At 37.0% G+C, this 18,858-nt stretch overlaps 1 protein-coding gene across 2 annotated transcripts in view; it reads left to right on the forward strand.

The window, feature by feature from the left end:
- The window catches only part of LOC120421143 (protein eva-1), a 273,706-nt gene that overhangs the window by 235,079 nt on the left and 19,769 nt on the right, over nt 1–18,858 (forward strand). For both annotated transcript variants that reach the window (XM_039584336.2, XM_052711038.1), the window contains exons 6-9: nt 11,135–11,261; nt 15,037–15,186; nt 16,719–16,862; nt 17,050–17,328. In XM_039584336.2, coding sequence (XP_039440270.1) covers nt 11,135–11,261; nt 15,037–15,186; nt 16,719–16,862; nt 17,050–17,328 — 700 coding nt within the window. The remainder of the gene's footprint in view (nt 1–11,134; nt 11,262–15,036; nt 15,187–16,718; nt 16,863–17,049; nt 17,329–18,858) is intronic.

Genomic DNA, 18,858 nt, shown 5'->3' on the forward strand with positions numbered 1-18,858 from the left:
AATCAAGGTTTGTTTATCGTCGTTGAATGCGTAAAGCTAACTTTGCTCATCATATTATTGGCGGTGAAACAATCCGTTGTGTGTTGTATTACCAATATTGGGAGTAATGCTTAGATATCGTCAAGATCGCGCTTGTCGCAAGTCAATTTTGTGTCAAATTAAGTTGAGTTGAGGACTCTATTTCATGTGGCCTTATGACCTTCACAGATCCCCAAAAATCGTTTTAAATCCTTAGACAGGGTAGGGTAGTCATCAATGAGACACTTTTGGTTTTTAACTTTCAACGATTTTTGTAGTTTTTTTTTCTTCCCCATATTTAAAGAAGCTTTTTGACGTCTACAGCCAGAGTTATTCAACTGTCTCATTGAAGACGCACTTGGCAGGAATAATGAGACAGCTGGGGAACAATGAGACACTCTACGAAAATCAAAAATGTTCTAGTAAAACATCATGTTTGTGTATTGTTCCATTGCAGGTGCCTTGCCTTGAACATTTTAAAGCAATTTTGTCAACTTAAAACTTTAATTAACAAAAGTCATACTAAAAAGCATTTAAATTTTGATAAATAAATTTATTTATACCAAACAACTTGATATTTGTGGTTAAATGAAGTTCAAACTCAATAAATATGCCAAAAATTACTTTCAATTCATGTTTTGAAGGATTTCCCTAGATTTTGAAAAGTTTATTGAAGAAAATCAAAATGTCTCATTGTTACCCATGGGCTGAAAAGAGTGGGGAACAATGAGACAGTCCTGGATACTGGGTATATTCTTAATTTTGGTCAAATCTAACAAAAGTCCATTTTAGCCTAACTCATGCCCTATGAAATGACAAAAGAAATTTGGAGAAATATTAGTTTTTTTGTGTGTTAATGACAGGCTATGAGCAAAAATGTAATGTTCAGTCATATTTTACTTGTATACCCCATAATTTGGCCGGGACCGTGGTGTAGGGGTAAGCGTGATTGCCTCTCACCCAGTCGGCCTGGATTCGATCCCAGACGGTCCTGGTGACATTTTTCGAGACGAGATTTGTCTGATCACGCCTTCCATCGGAAGGGAAGTAAATGTTGGTCCCGGACTAACCTACAAAGGTTAGGTCTTTAGCTCAGTCCAGGTGTAGGAGTCGTCTCCCTGGGTCCTGTCTCGGTGGAGTCGCTGGTAGGCAGTTGGACTAACAATCCAAAGGTCGTCAGCTCGAATCCCGGGGTAGATGGAAGCTAAGGTGTAAAAAGAGGTTTGCAATTGCCTCAACAATCAAGCCTTCGGACACCTAGTTTCGAGTAGGAATCTCGCAATCGAGAACGCCAAGGCAATGCTGTAGAGCGAATAATTTGATTTTTTGATACCCCATAATCAAACATTTATGAATAATTTTGCAAGGGAGCGTCCATAACCAAAGCCACTATTAAGGCAGACGTGTATCCAGTAGACACACCTTTCCCCCAAATATGAGCCTGATTGGTTGAAACTTCGACTTGTGAGATCCATTTTATCATTGTTGACTACTCTACCCTATTCAACAACCCCATGCAGTGTTGTCATTCTTTATACGAAGTGTAGTTTACGATTATATCATGCAACTTTGAGACAACTTGTCGAATGGAATTTAATTCAGAGGCTGTTTTGTCACTTCTGCATGCACGTCTAATGTTTTTTTGATATTAACTCGAGTTTCCGACAGTGAAATTCAACCATATTTTGAGTCAGATCGTCAACTTTTTCCGCAGGTTTTGAGTTTCCCAGGACACGAGGAAATTATTTTTAAAATTTATGGAACATATATTAATAAATTAATTCGGTACATTTATTAAACATAAAGCACCGTGTGTCTCCAGCATAATGGATGGATTTTGGAATTTTGGAAATGTTACGTGAAACATCCTGAAAAATCAAAGAAAAATATTTTCAGCTGTGAGCTTTCTAGTCCCGAGACCTTCAGATCAGTAAACAAAAATTCATTTGTTCTGTAATACAGCCATGTTTTTAAAACGCTGTAGTGTTCTACATAAAAGCCCAACTTATACTCTTTTTTTAAGACGTGGCGAGCTACAATTGGTTGAATTAGCTGATTTAAAGCAATTGTTGAATGGGTTCTTGTGTGGATCAATCGAACTTGATATTCAATCCAAAGGTCCACAAAAAATGGTTTATAAACAAGTATTATTATGCCTGTCGACAAAGATCATTATAGTTTTTTTTTTAAATATCGTTCTTCATTATAAGTAAAATTTCCAAATCACTGACAATTTTAACGCCCAAATCTGTACCGTTCGTGTCAATTCCATATAAGAAACCTGCGGAAATTGCACAGTGTATTCTCTCAATAAAATCGGCATGCCGAGACCAGCAATATCTTCTGTATTAAAACATACAACAGTGGCCGCCGGGGCTGTGTTGCACCTAAAACGGTATCCTTTCTGCATGGATGGCGCACTCTTATCATTTTATTTGCCTTCCAAATTTTCCTGACAGCACCCAGCAATAGCAGCAGAGAGATACTCATTCGCATCTGTTGGAGGCAGTCATAACCATCTGTACCTATCTGCTTGTGAAATCGAATATCGCTGTGAGTCTCGTGCACAGGCAGATACGATACGAAATACAGGCTGCCAAGGCAATCAGGTGAAATGGTATCCTGGAGGATGAGCCAATCCAGCCGCTCCAAACTCGTGGTACTCGAATCAGTCGGTATGGAAAATACATTCATAAGAGTATTGAGAGAGCCAGAAAAAAAAAACAATTTTGATGCACCCACGTGTGACGTCGCCTTGGCGTTCACTGAACGAACGAAAGAATTGCGCGACCAGTGCGAAAAATATCGCGAAATTTGCGCTGTGCCAATTGGTGTATTAAAATTATATTACCATACTGAGATCAGGAAAGGAGCAATGAACTTTTGAGTGGCAGTCTGTGCTGGCAGCAAATTTGGTTGTTTATACGAGCTGCATGTGTTCAATTCTAGATTAAATTTTCAAAAGGTCCTATCTGCACAGGAAACCCATGAGGGATAGGTTGTTTTGAAAATTTAATCTAGAATTCATCATTTATGGTTTATTTATAACGATCAATCGAACGGTTTATTGATTTACAACAAGCTCGTAGAAATTTGCAATATGAACAATATAAAAAGCTCCCCAATTGAAATTGTTGTCTAATGCATAAACCGCAAACAGCCTGGGTAAAAATGTTGAACCTAATATTGCACCAAAGTGAGTGATATTTCAAGTTAATTTAACAAACAATACATATAAGTCACTGGGCTGTCACTGCTGCATTCTTACCAGAGGACATAACATGGACAGAAAGAATATTTGAATTGAAATAAATTCATTGTCTTCATCATATTCAAAATTTTCTACTTCGTTTATTAATCAGACAAGCTCTGTCCTGTCAGTTTTCAAGCACAATCTTATTTATTGGTATGAAAACCAAAACATTCAATTTGCTTAGCCATCTGAATTAAATTTTTCATGCGTTCAAATTTTTGTGGTATACCTACTGAAGCTCAGCTTTTTTGTAATGCGTTTACGGGTTAACAGACAGTTTGCAGCAAAGTACGAGCAAAGTCAATATCTCTTCTTATACTTGAAACCCAAGACGTCTGGTATGTACCGGAAATATTCTTTCAAACAAACAAGCACACACCCACTCACCCACAACTCATGTCGTTGAGGCTGCTTTCTTTACTACATTTTACAGTGTTATGTACATAAACGCTTTGAGTGTTTGCCACCACACAGCCCAGTGCACTGTGGGGGAAAGAAGCAGGAAACTTGGGCACTTTGTATTTTACAACACTTTCAGAAAAGGTACATCCATTACGCTTTCAGTATTCAGTTCAGTTCAGTTCAGTTAATTTCATAATGTTATGCAAAAAAGTGTGTTGCAAAATTATCAAATCGTCGTTGTCGTGTCTTTCGGGCTAAATTGAGTTAAAAACGCCATTTTGCGCAGCTCAAGTTGCCTCAACCCCTCAACTTTTGACCTTCACAGATCCCAAAATTACCTCGTGACGGAGGGGCGGTACGACCCCTTCAATTTTTGAACATGCGAAAAAAGAGGTGTTTTTCAATAAATTGCAGCCTGAAACGGTGATGAGATAAACATTTGGTGTCAAAGGGACTTTTATGTAAAATTAGACGCCCGATTTGATGGCGTACTCCGAATTCCGAAAAAACGTATTTTTCATCGAATAAAACACTAAAAAAGTTTTGAAAACTCTACCATTTTTCGTTACTCGACTGTAAATTTTTTTGGAACATGTCATTTTAGGGGTAATTGGATGTACTTTTCGAATCTACATTGACCCAAGGGTCATTTTTCATTTATAACAAATTTTTTCACTTTAAGCAGACAACTACAAAACAAATTATAAATAAACATAAAGGGTTTGCTTATAAACATCACGAGTTATCGCGATTTTACGATAAAAAAAGTTTTGAAAAAGTTGGTTGTCGTCATGGCCGTTTATGATAACCCACGACAGACACGGACGACGAAACAAAGAAAACGCAAAAAGTAACTTTTTCAAAACTTATTTTCGTAAAATCATGATAACTCGTGATGTGTATAAGCAAACCCCTTATGTTTATATATCAACATTTTAATTGTCTGCTCTACAATTTTATAGAACATTATTACACTCTGAAAAATAACCCTACAAAGTTAGAAAAAAACACGAGATTATAAAATGAAAAATTTTGTTCCACATGAAAATGTAGGTCAATGTAGATTGGAAAAGTACATTAAATTTCCCATAAAATGACATGTTCCAAAAAAAATTACAGTCGAGTAACGGAAAATGGCAGAGTTTTAAAAAAAAATGTTTTTTTTTCGAAGAAAAATACGTTCTGAATTCTGAGCACTCCATCAAATCGGGCGTCTAATTTTACATAAAAGTCCCTTTGACACCAAATTTCTATCTCATCACCGTTTCAGGCTGCAAATTATTGAAAAACACCTCTTTTTTCGCATGTTCAAAAAATGAAGGGGTCGTACCGCCCCTCCGTCACGAGATATCAAAAAACAGATCTCGGATTCGTGATTAGGGACAAAAGTTACCCCTTAGGACAAAGTTTCACGCAAATCGAAGAGGGGTCGGGGCAACTGCTGTGTGAGTTGGCGGAGAATTACCCATATGAAAGAAGTTTCAATCTTGTCGTGCTATTTTGACACAGCATGAAAATTGATGTAAGTGCGACAACTGGTCAAATGGATTTCTGGTCAGAACGCGTTTGACATACGTACAAGTCCGACTACGGTAAACATTTGTAATTATAACTCGGGACTTTGGCAGCCAAATTCAACCAAACTTCGGGACAATTCTCAGAACGGTCAGCCAAACCAAACGTGTTAGTTATTGTTTACATTGCGAGTTCAAAGGTCGAACATCAAAGAACGTTTTTCTCTAAACGTCGAAATAGCAGGTGCGACAAGATAGCATAAAAAGCGAAGTATCATAACAAAATTAACGGATGTCTTCTCAATTCTAGATTAAATTTTCAAAAGGTCCTATCTGCATAGAAAACCCATGAGGGATAGGTTGTTTTGAAAATTTAATCTAGAATTCATTTATGAGAGCAAGTCAACTTCAAATTCTAATAAATTTTCATTAATAAATTTTTTTCTATAATTCTCGACTTGTATTCCGCTTACTGCGACACTCGATGTTTGCTAGAAATAAAAAGGATTACAATTTTGTTGAAGACTCTATAGCACGGAACATCTATTAGAAGAAATTTTATCTGGTTTGCCACCCTTTTATTATTGTTTTTCACTTTTTACCACTATTGAAACAGTTTCGTCCACCGTGCACCAGTTTTTGGGGCCGTGCATGGGCGTTTACCGATCCATCGGCCCATCTCGAGCTCTGCCACGAAAGAAGAAGGACATGTTTCCTCTTTAGAATGGGGTGGCGAACGTCAAACTGAGCTTGTAAAGAAGAACCAAGTTTGTGTGTGCGCCTACGCCACTTACGGTGAGCCAAGCCAAGCTTCGAATTCAATGTAAGGAGAAAATAAGATTCAAAAGCTTTTCCAGCCTCCCCCTCTCTTCTAAGTGATGGCACGGAGGCAAATCTGCACGTACATCCTCGATCCGGAGTCGAATTTGAAATCATTTCATGGTGATATGGCTGGCAGGAGCGATTTTACTTACAGCACGCACTACGGCTCCTCTGTGTCGGAATATAATCTGCCGGCATTCAGGATGTGAACTGCTTCAAATTGGCTTATTTGTCACTTTGGGGGTAATGTTGTGGAAAAATCCTCTAAGCTTTCAGATTAAGCAAGATCTGTATATTTATTGCGGTAGACATGGCAATTATGGACGGGTTATTAGCAACATGGAGAAGATTCAATTTTGCGGTGAATTAGATGGCTTTCGGAGCATGTAACTCATGCTTTCGGAACGAATGTATTGTATTTGGTACTAATAACGTGAAGGCAGAGCTTTATAAAAGAATTGGATCTATTTACAAGGTATCAGGATTCGGAGTTTAAGTCTGTGGAGTTGGTAGAATCGAAGCATTTTGAAGGTCTAGCTCTTGTTCAAGGGAACAACTTTGCCCTAGATGTCGAAGCAATTCCACTTTTCTGAAGAATTTTACAGATTTCATATCGGATTCTCTCAAAACTGAAACTAACATGTTATTAACCAATTTGTATGTTTTTTATTTGCAGAATTTGAGCATTTCCCCGTTCTCTAAATTTAAACTATCGCGACTTACTGAAGTAAAATAATCAGAAAAAAGTTGATTTGAAGGTTAATTCTATCATAAAAGAAAAAAAATAGTTTTGTTGTGAAAACAACTTATGTTTTGTTGTGTAAACACTTATTTTGGCGAAAATGACAATTTAGTGTCAGTTAACCCTCTACAACCCAACCCCGCCTTTAGACGGGCTTCGATTTAAAAAATCGCCAAAAATCTATTTTTCAACCAATTTTTGATCTTTAAAAAGCATCGGAAAGTAAAACTCTTAAATTTATAGTAAATTTATGGTTTGAAAATTTTACTTATTATATGTGACTTTGCCAATGTTTTTAAAAATGTAATTTTTTAGGGGTAAACTTTGGCTGTGTGTTTTACTAACATTTCCTATATTTTAAGTAAAAAGAATTATGCAGTAATTTTTGTAGTGTCCCAGACTATGCTTACACGCATTTATTACAATTTTAATGTTAATGGTGCCATTTTATAACAGAAAATGTGAAAAACAAGCAAAACATTGAAAAAGTGACTGTAAAAAGATGAAAAATTAGATAGGCAAAATGTAATGATAGGAGGTGGTAGAATAGACCAAATACTACCAAAAACAATAATAAACTAAACAAGAAAAATTCAAATTAAAATATTAAAAATGAAACAAGAAAAACATAAAACAAGAGAAGTAACAGAAAAACATAAAACAAGAGAGAACAGAATACTGATGAAGTCTGCAAGTAGTAGACGAAATACGTATCTGTCAAGATATTAAAAATATATAGCGGAATTAAAAGGAACAACTCGTCTCTTTGTATTTAAAGAGAAGTAAAGTTTATCGAAGAACAAAAGTTGCTCAAAATGACCTCCTGAACACGGGAAAAATAAAAAAAAATAGAAAAATAATTTGGGCAATAGAGGGTTAACATTGTTTTGAATTATGATTAACATGCCAATTATTTAAATTGTAGACAAATACCCGCTTATATTTGTGATTTTATTGAATTTTTCATCAAAAAAATCTTCAGAGGGGCCACTATAGAAAAGGTATCCACTAATAGATAAAACACCCTATTTGAAAAAAGTAATTTCGATAAATAATAAAAGCTAATAAACTGCTGATGACTCAATGAATTGTATGGCCGGTATAAAATTTCTCAAGAACATAAACTAAATGAATTAAAACCAAGTAAATATTAAAAAATATATATTGGCAATAAGATATAACATGTACCTGTTCCTATCATTTGATGGGTTTTCCAATTCGATAAAATCGGTTAAACGTCCCATTCAGCTTACTTCAATAACATGGCATAATGTACCAGCATAAAGAAGGTTGACAATAGATATCCTACGGCAACATGTTCATGGAAAAAACGACATTCGGCGAATTATCCCCGCACACCTTTTCTTTAAGACAACAATTTTCTCTGAGCATTTCGCAGAAATTTAATCAGCAATCAAAACAACATTAACATTCCAATCCTTTAAGAAGTTTGTCTTCGAATCAAGGTGCTGCTGTGTTGTCTGATCCACCCACTCTGTATTCATTATTCCGGTTGCACGCTTACTTCTTCTTTGGCAAGCTCAAAAAGCTCTCCGACCAACAATAACAAACCCGCAGCAACATGAGCCATCATCATCACCACCACCACTCACCCAAAGCCACCAACATCACACCAGGAATCGGTTTCGATTTGATCCCGCCGGCGTCATAGAGGCGCCATAATGAATTCAATAAATTTTAACCCTTGAAGACATAAATTTGACATGATGAATATTAATTGAAAGCCTTCGCTTTATGTATACGTACGCCTTTGGAAGGCTACTGTTCCGGGGCGTCCCGGCCACAGCCACACTGGCGGGGAGCTTTAAGCCATCCGTTTAATGTGTTAACCACGAGGGAGCAGTGAGTGGATGCGTTGAAATTTCGAAAGCACCAGTGACAGAATAGGGGATCGTAACTAATTTCGCCTTTATAACATTTTCAGTTATTTTTTTATTGCAGATTTAACATTCCTCTTATGAAAGTGGATAGTTGAAGTTTTTATATTTATTAGGATAGCTCGACGTTTGTATGGAAAATATTCAAAAACTACCCAATTCAACCAGAACATCTATTTTCTGATCGGCCCCAAAACAACTCTCTAAAATTTGCAAGTTATCGGTGATGACCCGGCTTTTTGCATAGCATTTTAATTTTGTGTGCGAATTTATATGGAAAACTATTTTTCTTTAATTAGATTTTTGTAATTTTCATTTTTCATCAAAATACTAAAAGAATGCCAATCGTTCAAATTTGCTAAAACTTTTTCCAAGAAAGAATGATCTTATCTTGTTTCTGGCAAAATATACAGATTGCTCAAAACTTTGTGTTTAACTCACACGAAATCGGAAAAAGTTTTTACCCAGAAAGGTAAAGATTTTTTTCATTTATTGTTTTTTTTTTTTCATTTCGTGTTTTTTCTAGCTTTGCAGGGTTAGTTTTACAGTGTGGGTGACCGAGAACGGCCATAATCAACGACGCCCAACTTTTTCAAAACGTTTTTCGTAAAATCGCGATAACTCATGATGGTTTTAACACTTGTAGCCCCAACGGGGTCAAAAAAGCTGGAAATGCAACTTTACCGGCTCATACAACCCTTGGGAAAAAAGTTGGAAATGCCTTTTTTTATTATAACTTAAAGTATATGCATCTGTTTTGGATCTACCTTGTTGTAGGTAATTCTTGACATCCTTCCGGATCGTATGCAATAAGAATAATCCGAATCGGTTGAGTTTTCGCCGAGATATAGCCGGATGAAGTTGCATTTCCAATTTGTTTGACCCCCTTGGTGCTTCGTGTAAGTTTTGACCTCGTTGGTGATACAAGTGTTAAGCATACCCCTTATATATCATTTTTATGTAATTGTCAGCTCTTAAACTTTGTAGACCATTGATACACTCTGAAAAATAGACATGCAAAGTCAGAAAAAACACACAAAATTTTAAAATTATTTTTTTTTGTCCTTGGCATTCCAACTCTCAAGCTCTTAAAAAAGTTGGAACGGTAAATTCAACTCGCTGGTTCTCGAGCATAACTCAACCGATCGTGCCGATTCTTGTTTACAGTGATTTGTAAGAATGTCTAGATGATCCTAGAACATTGCAACTTTTTTTTATGCGTGTAAAAAAAAATCGCCAAAAATTCCGCGTAGGCACACAGAAAAAAAAATCATGGTAATATGGGAAGGGGTACATCTTTTATGTCAGAAAAAAGGTGTAATTTTACCTCTGGAAATGTGTAATTTTACCACTTTTCTGGTGTAATGTCACTTTTTCAGTCTAAATTGAGGTAAAATTACATCATAAAAGAGGTGATATTCAACCTTCCAAAATTACAGCTTCCAAATTTATATTATTTTTTACTGTGCAGTGGATTTAAAAAAAAGTTGGAACGATCGCAAAAATTACAAATTTGATCAAATTTAGTTCTGCAAAATTCTAGGATCATCTAGACATTCTTACAAATCACTGGAAATAATGAACGTCCCGATAGGTTGAGTTATGCCCGAGGACCTGTGCTGTGGCTGTGCTGTGTTATTGCAGATTCGAAAAGTAGACATGTCTTAAATTTTATTACAGTCAAGTTACCCACTAGGACAAAGTTCCATGCATAAACATTAAGATCAGTTTTTCAATTGGTAGAGAAATGAAAGTTACAATAATCAAATAACAAAAAAGTTTTTTTTCCTCGCAAATTCCTATAAAAACTGAAAAGCTTGGCTGAAAGCCGGGTCGCTTCCAATTCTTAGGAGACAAATTAGCAAGGTTAAGCAAAGTTTACTCTACCTTATTTATTGTTTGATCCCAAATTTCATGTATGAATCATATTTTCAGACATTTTAAACTAGAAATACCAACGTCAAACTGAATATATTTAAAGTAAAATAAATGGAACTTGCATCTTTTCAGTACACTAATTCCCCTTAACAACAATGTTACCCCCTTCCCTGATTAATGAGCATCCTCACAGAGCACCACAACCGCCCAAAGCCAACGAGCCGGCTCCTTTGCAAGTCAGAGTGGGAGGTGGCATCAGAGGTGGGGTGGGGGGACATGTTTAATCGCTTCCATTGTGATGAAGATATCGCCGGGGTTGTATAATTAAAAATACAAAAGAAGCAAGACGGCTGTAAATTTCCATGATGAGATAGACACACTCGACGAAGCAATAAAGCTCGGAACATCACGGTTTATGTGGCCAAAATAAGGACACAGGACAAAGGGCCCAAAAATAGGCTCAATTGCGTGCTCCTCCCAAATTTGGAGATTCTCCATTTGGAATACACTTAAACCTGAGCGAGTCGCATTGTGACAGCCATAAAACCAAATATTAGCACTTTTAACTAAAAATGTTTTTTTTTCTCTCTCTCTTTTCTCATTTCAGTATTCGCTTCTGCAAACGGTAGTGGAAGCGTGCCAAAAGAAGAGGCACTGTAAATTTTTAGCCTCGCCACCGGATCCCTGTCCGGGTCACCGGAAGTTCGTAGAAGTAGCTTATAAGTGTAGACCATGTAAGTACAAAAACAGCCTCATCTGGGACGGTTTCACGCTTCAGTGCCAAATTCGTGCTCGGCCGGTCCTGGGATGACAATAACACTTAAATTATACCACGAACCAAGTGAAATGAGCTACTTTTTATTCTTCAGCTGCGGTTGAAAGAGAGAAAAAGCATTTCTGATGATACAGTTTGCATAAATTAGCGCAAAGTGTGACCATCGGAGTAGAGTGCCCGAATAAAAAAAAACTAGATTCGCATTCAAAGTATTAATTAAAATGAATGCAGCAGAGTCGATTAAATGCACATGTAATTGACATCGCATGGAATAATAAATAAAAACCGTGACAATTCCGTTTAATGCGGAATGTAACAATCCTTTTCAAAAATATGCATGGTTTCAGCGTTTGGAAATCAAAATCAAATATATTTGCATTTCTTGACTTTTTTTTGATAAGGTCCTATAAACAAATGTAAACATTGAGTGTATCCCTTTCACACCTTATGTCAAAGTCCATCGGAGTAAGCGGGATACACTCAATGTTTACTTTTGTTTATAGGACCTTATCAAAAAAAAGTCAAGATTTGTTTTCTCAAAATAGACATTGAAGTGACAACATTCAGGAACTGCTACTAACATCAAAAATACAAACCTTCTTAAATTAAATTTCAAAGGTAAAAATAAAAAAATAAAGCAAAAAAATGCTTGCTCGTTGTGCAATTTGGTCGATTATCATCGGCCTCTGCATTATTCTGAAATCAATTCAATGATCTGTGATGATTACGGTAGCTCGACCACAGTTTTAATGTTATTCAAACTCCGAACACGCTGGGACAATAATCATCAAAAGCCCCGCTAGTAATAACCATTTTGCAAACTAATTACTGTGAAAATTGGTTATAGTAGTCATGGAGCGAACTCAACATAATCATCTTTTTTAGAGGTAGTGGCTAATAACGAAAAAAAAAATAAACGCCATCATTGCATTCTTTGATTGGGGTCAATGTTTACACGGCTAAAAAAGTAGTAATCCAGCTGCGTGTAACCCGAGCAGGGGTAAATAACACGGGAATACCAAATTTTGGTATTACTTGGGCAAATAACAGGGACCAAAATGTGCCCTTGGTTGCCCAGTAATAGATGGTAAAATACCATGAAATCATACCAAAGTCTTGTATGTGAAAGGGCACAACAATACCAATCCATGTTATTCCAAGGGTAAAATAATACCTCAAAATAAAACCATTTCAATACAAAGTTGAGGTCTTCTGGATTTTTGAACATTGCTTGAATACCAAAACTTTGTATTGCCATGGTTATTTTTAGTTATTCCTGCTCCCTTGGAAAATTAGATTTTGGTATTCCTGTGGTCTTCCATATACATGATTTTGGTATGATTTCATTGTATTTTACCATCTATTACTGGGCAACCAAGAGCACATTTTGGTCGCTGGTATTTGCAAAAGAAATACCAAAATTTGGTATTTTCATACCATTTTTAGTGCAACAGTTGCAGTAGTGATAAAAGGGAAATGATCCTTATGCAACAGCCAAATCTACTCACCTGATGATTCCATGTTGTTCTTAGTGATATTCTTCAACACATCGAACGCATTTGTCACTGATGAACGGCCCGTGCTTGAAGTTCTTGAAGATTCTAAAAAATAACAAGATTGAAAAATAAGAGTTATTAAAAAAGGAAACTGGATTGAAACTCACCAAAATTCAATAATCTGTCGATTAACTCGTTTTTCAAAGTATTTGGTTATCCCAACTTAGAAAAATTTCAACGTCTTTAAAAAAAAATCTTAGTGGGTATATAAAAAAAAATTGAAAATCAGCTTTAACATTTTTGGGTTTCAAGTCATTTTAGCGCAAAATTAATTATTTCATCGAAATTTATTTAAAAATTTCCCATAGTTTCAGAGGAATTTGATGAAACCTTTAAATACCAAAATAAAACCAAAATATGGCATCCTGACTTAGAAATTTTTCCACAATTTCAAGTCATTTCTTTAGGGGGTATATCAAAAAAGTTTAAAATCAAGTTTGAAATTTCCGGTTTTCAATGAAAGCATTCGCTTTGAGACATCATTTTAGCGCAAAATTAATTATTTTGTCAAAATTGTTCAAAATTTTCCCATAGTTTCAGAGGAATTTGAAAAAACACTGTAATACCAAAAGAATACCAAAATGTGGTGTTCGACCATTGACAAATTCTGCAATTTTGCAATATCAAAACAATACCTTAAATTGGTATGATAGCACATTTTGCTCTTGCATAATCCTTAAGACAAATTTTAAAGAGTCCAGAAATACCAAAATTTGGTATTGATAACAAAGAAAGGTATTATTACGCATTTCCCTTATTATTTACCCATGCTCGGGAAATGGCCTTGGTGTAAAATAAATATTGCATTATTTTATGCAATTTTATGTGATTTTACACCATGAAATATGTAGCCCATCAATATGGGATGATTTTACACCATGAAATATGTAGCCCATCAGTATGGGAAACCTACTTGACCAAAATGTCAAGCTCATATATGCGATAATCCTTACAGCTTTTCATCGGTCTGATGGCCGAGTGGGCTAAGGCGCCAATCCTCTGCATTGGTGCTGAGTTTGAATCCCGTCGGTTGCAACTTTTTTTTGTGTTTGCAACTTGATTTGTTTTTTTCTGGTTTTATTTGGGTCTTTTATATTTTTCTAAAACAATCCCTTTGTAATGAATTGTGCGCCAATTTTAAACTTTTCATTTACTTAGATTTGTATTTGTATAAATTTGATAAAAAGTTAATAAACTTAATCAAACAAACATTTAATAGTAAATATTTCAAATGATACATAAAAAGTAACCTAGCTGAAGGTTATTTGACGTAATCAGTTTAATTTGCACACTTTTAGGTTGAGATTTGTGAGAAATACATTAACTATCAAAGTGGGGTGATTGTGGATTTCAAAATAACAATTTCCTACGAAACTATTTTTAAAGCACTTTTGAAAAAAAAAATTGGAAGAGCGTACAGGGACATTGTGTGGCATGCCCCAGTACATGTTTTGAAGATAATAATCATTATATTAGTCGTACCGATTGAATAATATATGAAGAATACATTAATATCCTGTCATTGTTACCCTCGTTTACATTTTTGGTTATAGAACTTTTTATCGAAATCATCTTTTCATGAGCTTTTTGTGGCAAAACTTAGATACACACAATCAGTTAGTTCATGTAACTGATCAATCAGAGATATCTTTATTACACACAAATGAAACTCAACGATATGCATTCCATATGAAATGCTGTTTTCTATCATACGCTTCCAATCACCATCGAACAAATAGGACTAATCCAACCAAATGAAATATAACAGCAACATTCTGTTGCATCTCTTGCAGTTTTGAGCCAAATTTTAGTGCCTACATTTCATTCATTTGTGCGGACTTGAGAGCTCCAAAAACATTGGAAATTTTGTTCTGTTGGCTGTTCCCAGTCACGTTACGGAATGTTGGCTCCAGCTGGAATGGAAAACATATACTGAATTATTTCAGTTTCGTCGAAAACAAGCTCCATTACTCTGCTTTTGCTACCAGGAATATTTGCTTTTTTTTCGGTTGCAATCGTATTTCCCCTCCTCATTCATTGCATTCTGTTGGTTGCAAGCTGAAGGAATTATTGTTGCTACTTGGGCGCACTTTTATTTTGCGAAATGTTTCGTTTGGCTGCATTGTTTCATACTTTACTACCAATGTTTTTTCCTTTTCTTGTTACTTGCCATTTCAGATGAATTTCGGAGCAAAATCGCGTGCGAGAACGACGTTATACAATTAATTTGCAATCCCTACTCGAGGATAGCGATCTACAGTGCGAGCTATGGGCGGACCGAGTACGAGAGCTTACAGTGCTCCCAGCCGCAGGGAGTCAAGGAGGAAAGTAAGTTTTAGGTTTTTTTTGCTGATGAATGTTTATGAATAACACCGAAAACATGCACAACACGACACACTTTACTGACAACATAAATTATGTTCGTTATTTTTTCAATTGTTTTGTCATCAAAACAAAAAAAAACAAAAGAATACTATAGTAGTTGTCCAGAAAATTAGCTACGACATTATGGAACTATTTTTAAAAAATAATATGAATGTTTTTTAACATTTCTCGAAAGATCCCTCAAAACCACAAAGCAATTTTTCCAGTTATGTTTTTTGCTTGTGTATAATCAATGCTAAACTGATTTAACCATAACGGAGTCTTTTGAGTGCATCGTGGAGACTGCTGCTTTTTAATCACAACGATAATTCGTTGGAACAAAATTACTTCGTTGGAAATGCATGACTGTACAATAGGGTGCTCCAAATCTTGCTACCTTACGGTGCAAGGCTAAATACCAAATTGGAGCTCCTTCTGGAGTTCACTCGAGGAGTAATTTTGGTCCCTGAACACGAATCCGAGGTCCATATTATGATATATCATGGTGGAGGGGTGGTACGGCCCTTTTCATTTTTGAACATTAAAAAAATACGTAATATTTAATAATTTACAGCCTGGAATGGAGATGATTTTAAAATCCGGTGTCAAAGGGATTTTCAAGTAAAATTGAAACCCAATTTAATGGTATTCTAAATTTTTTGTAAAAAGCTTTCCCATTAGAAGTGAAAGACACGAAGAATTCGAACAACAACGAAAACGGTCATTACCACTCGCCTAGGGTGGCTCCTCCACCTTCCCAAAAACAGGTCAACTCCACGCGAAACTTACTTGAGGATGCCGTGAAGAATGAAGATTTTCCCTTATCCTGTTAAAAAAAATGGAGCATCAACAATTCCTGTCTTTCAAATCCACTTTCCTTGACCCTGCTGTGCGGTGGAGATGGAAGCGGCCGGTAATAGACAGCTGTCACGGTGTTGGAATGGGGACAACTTTTCTCGATTTCGTTTGAGTTGGCAGAGAAAAACAACTGTTAGCTTTTAGTCTATGGAGGGCAAGCTAGCTATTCGATTCTTACTTCATTTGTTTTAAATATGGTGTCTTTCCCGAAGACACCATATTTAAAAGGGGGTAACCGGATTTTAACGGGTGACATCTGGATAGGCAAAAGCTGCAGAAGTCTCGAACGCATCATCACGCGTTTAGTATGACAGTTAGATAAAGATAACGAAATCAATTAGTCCCATATCCTACGTGAAGCCAACTCTGCACATCCTACTGTGGCATGACACGGTGCGGTGTGGCAGCAAAGATGATGTGCAAGTGTCCTGCCGTCTCAGCTGTATGGAGTCCTGCTTGCCGACGCGACACTGCTGTAGGAACGAATTGTACAAACGCCGACTACCGACTACTTCCAAACACCAACACTCGACTCGTATATGTTGTTAAGGGGAGGAAGGGACACTACACCACAGACTAGCTGTATCATGCAACACATTTTAATGAGTTTATAAACTGACGTGTGCCTGTTATTTCAGCATGTCTTGCATCTTACGCCACCGAGACCGTTATGCAAAAATGCCATGGCAGGAGAAAATGCACGCTGTCAGCAGATAGCACAACTTTCGGCAAGCCTTGTCGTCCCGACTCGAGGATGTATTTAAAAGTTGTTTACACATGTGGTTAGTATCACGTTAATTATATTTCTGCTGAGTTGTTTTAATCTTTCTAGCAATGATTTCCTGGCGTTGCCACTGAAACACGATTATCGTTTCCGCAAGTTTAAACTAAATTATTTTTCCATTATCCTGTTTCCTCTCATTTGGGACGGCCCATTGGCTGCTCTTTTGCCGGTATAATATCATGCAGTTCCACGAAAGGTGCTGAAAGACCGTTTCGAGGCAGCACCGGAACCGGACGAGCCACTGCAGAGCGACCTGGAGCAAGACCACGACGACCTGTACGACGAAGACCAGTTCTTCCGAGAATCGGATGGTGTCCCGCCCGGGCCGGCACCGAAGCTCCAGGGTGGACCGGCCAATAATCGAGTCTCAGACATTCCAAGCTACGTCGCTGCCAGCAGCACCCCGCCGGTGCCCCTGCGACCCATCCAGGACATTATGGAGGACAACGAGTTTTCCTTCGAAGGTGAGTATTAGAGAGACGCTTTATCGGAATCAATTATCTGGGGGCCGGCAGAGGTGAGCTTCTTCTATGTAAAATAGCTTCTTTGTGCGAAAAACTAGTTTGGCCTTCTTTGCTGCACAGGGCTTCGCTTTCGCACCTTTGTGTGTCCTCTTAGCCAGACAGGCCACACACCATATGCCGGCGGCTACAAATTAAGGCAATAACCATATTTTCCTAGATAAACATGAGAAACGATGTCGTTCGGCTGAAAACAGAAAAGAAGCAAGAACTTTTAAATAGTTGTTCATAAAACCCCGTTAGTTTTGATTTTAGGATGTTTGAGACGAAACCTTGGTTAATCATTGCTCGTTCCAGCTTTGCGATATTATGAGGAGACTTGATCTCTAGTTTATATCTCGTCAGGGTTAGTTTAAAAAAAAGCTTCTGTCTGAAATTTGAATTCTGTAAATTGGAGCCCAAAACTATCATATATTAACAAAATTAAAACGTTTACTGATAGCAATTTGGAAAACGACAAGTTGTGTAATATATTATTACAGTTATGTAGGTATCTACCAAATATTTGAAATTGAATTACAATAAGGGTAAGAAAAGGCTTCTGGTTAAACTTACCACTCTTGTCCAGTCTTATTCTATACATTATTAAGCCTCTAAAATAACAAGTTCACTTTTCGAGTGAAGAAATTTTATTGCCTTTCGCTTAATTCATTTGTGCAATATTTGAATCAGCTAATTTGGCCAGCCTAGTTTCAGAAAAGTTCGAATTTCAGAGGACTTAAAAAACTATAAAAACGAAAAAAAATGCACGTAAAACATTAATTTGACGAAAAAAAAATCAGCTCAGTTGCTGTTCCCATGAATCCCCAAAGTCTCTAAACAACTTTAAATGCCAATCAATCTGATAAAAGGTACTGTTAATTTGCGAAATGCCATGAAAACTCACTCAACAAGAGCGTAGAAGTTCATACAAAGTCTTGACTTTCTCAACGCCAAAGCAACACACAAAACAAATAACCTTCCGTCCACTGAGTCGAAAAAAAAGGTCAACAAACCGACCACATTCAGTACACGTAATACATACGAACCGGCCCAGGTTGGCCACCGAAGGAAGGACGGACGGACGAACGGGTCGAAACGGATGTTGTCCGGCCCACCGGTTGCCCAGAAGGGTCGCCCAGCGCCGGAAAGTTGGGATGTTTTCATATCACTTTTTATTTACGTTCCGGCAAGCCAGGTGAGTTTTGCCGCCACCCGACGTCCATCCGGCTCGGTCCCATCAGACGTTCGTCGTGGGAGTTGAAACATTGGCTCACACAAAAGGCGCGCAAACTTTTTTGAACCGTACTAAAGGGTTTCCCAGAGAAGCCGTAAAATCCATCACCGGTTAAATCTATCGTGGCCGAAACTTGGCTAGCAGCTGGCTAATGCAGTACCTGTTCAAGTTCTCAGTGGACATACGGAAAACGATTCTCGGAAGTCGTTTTACGAAGTGCTTTCGGATCTCTGGGAGTCTGCGAGAAGGCGGGTCTG

The sequence above is a fragment of the Culex pipiens genome, chromosome 3 (assembly GCF_016801865.2).
Source record: "Culex pipiens pallens isolate TS chromosome 3, TS_CPP_V2, whole genome shotgun sequence".
Lineage (NCBI taxonomy): Eukaryota > Metazoa > Arthropoda > Insecta > Diptera > Culicidae > Culex > Culex pipiens.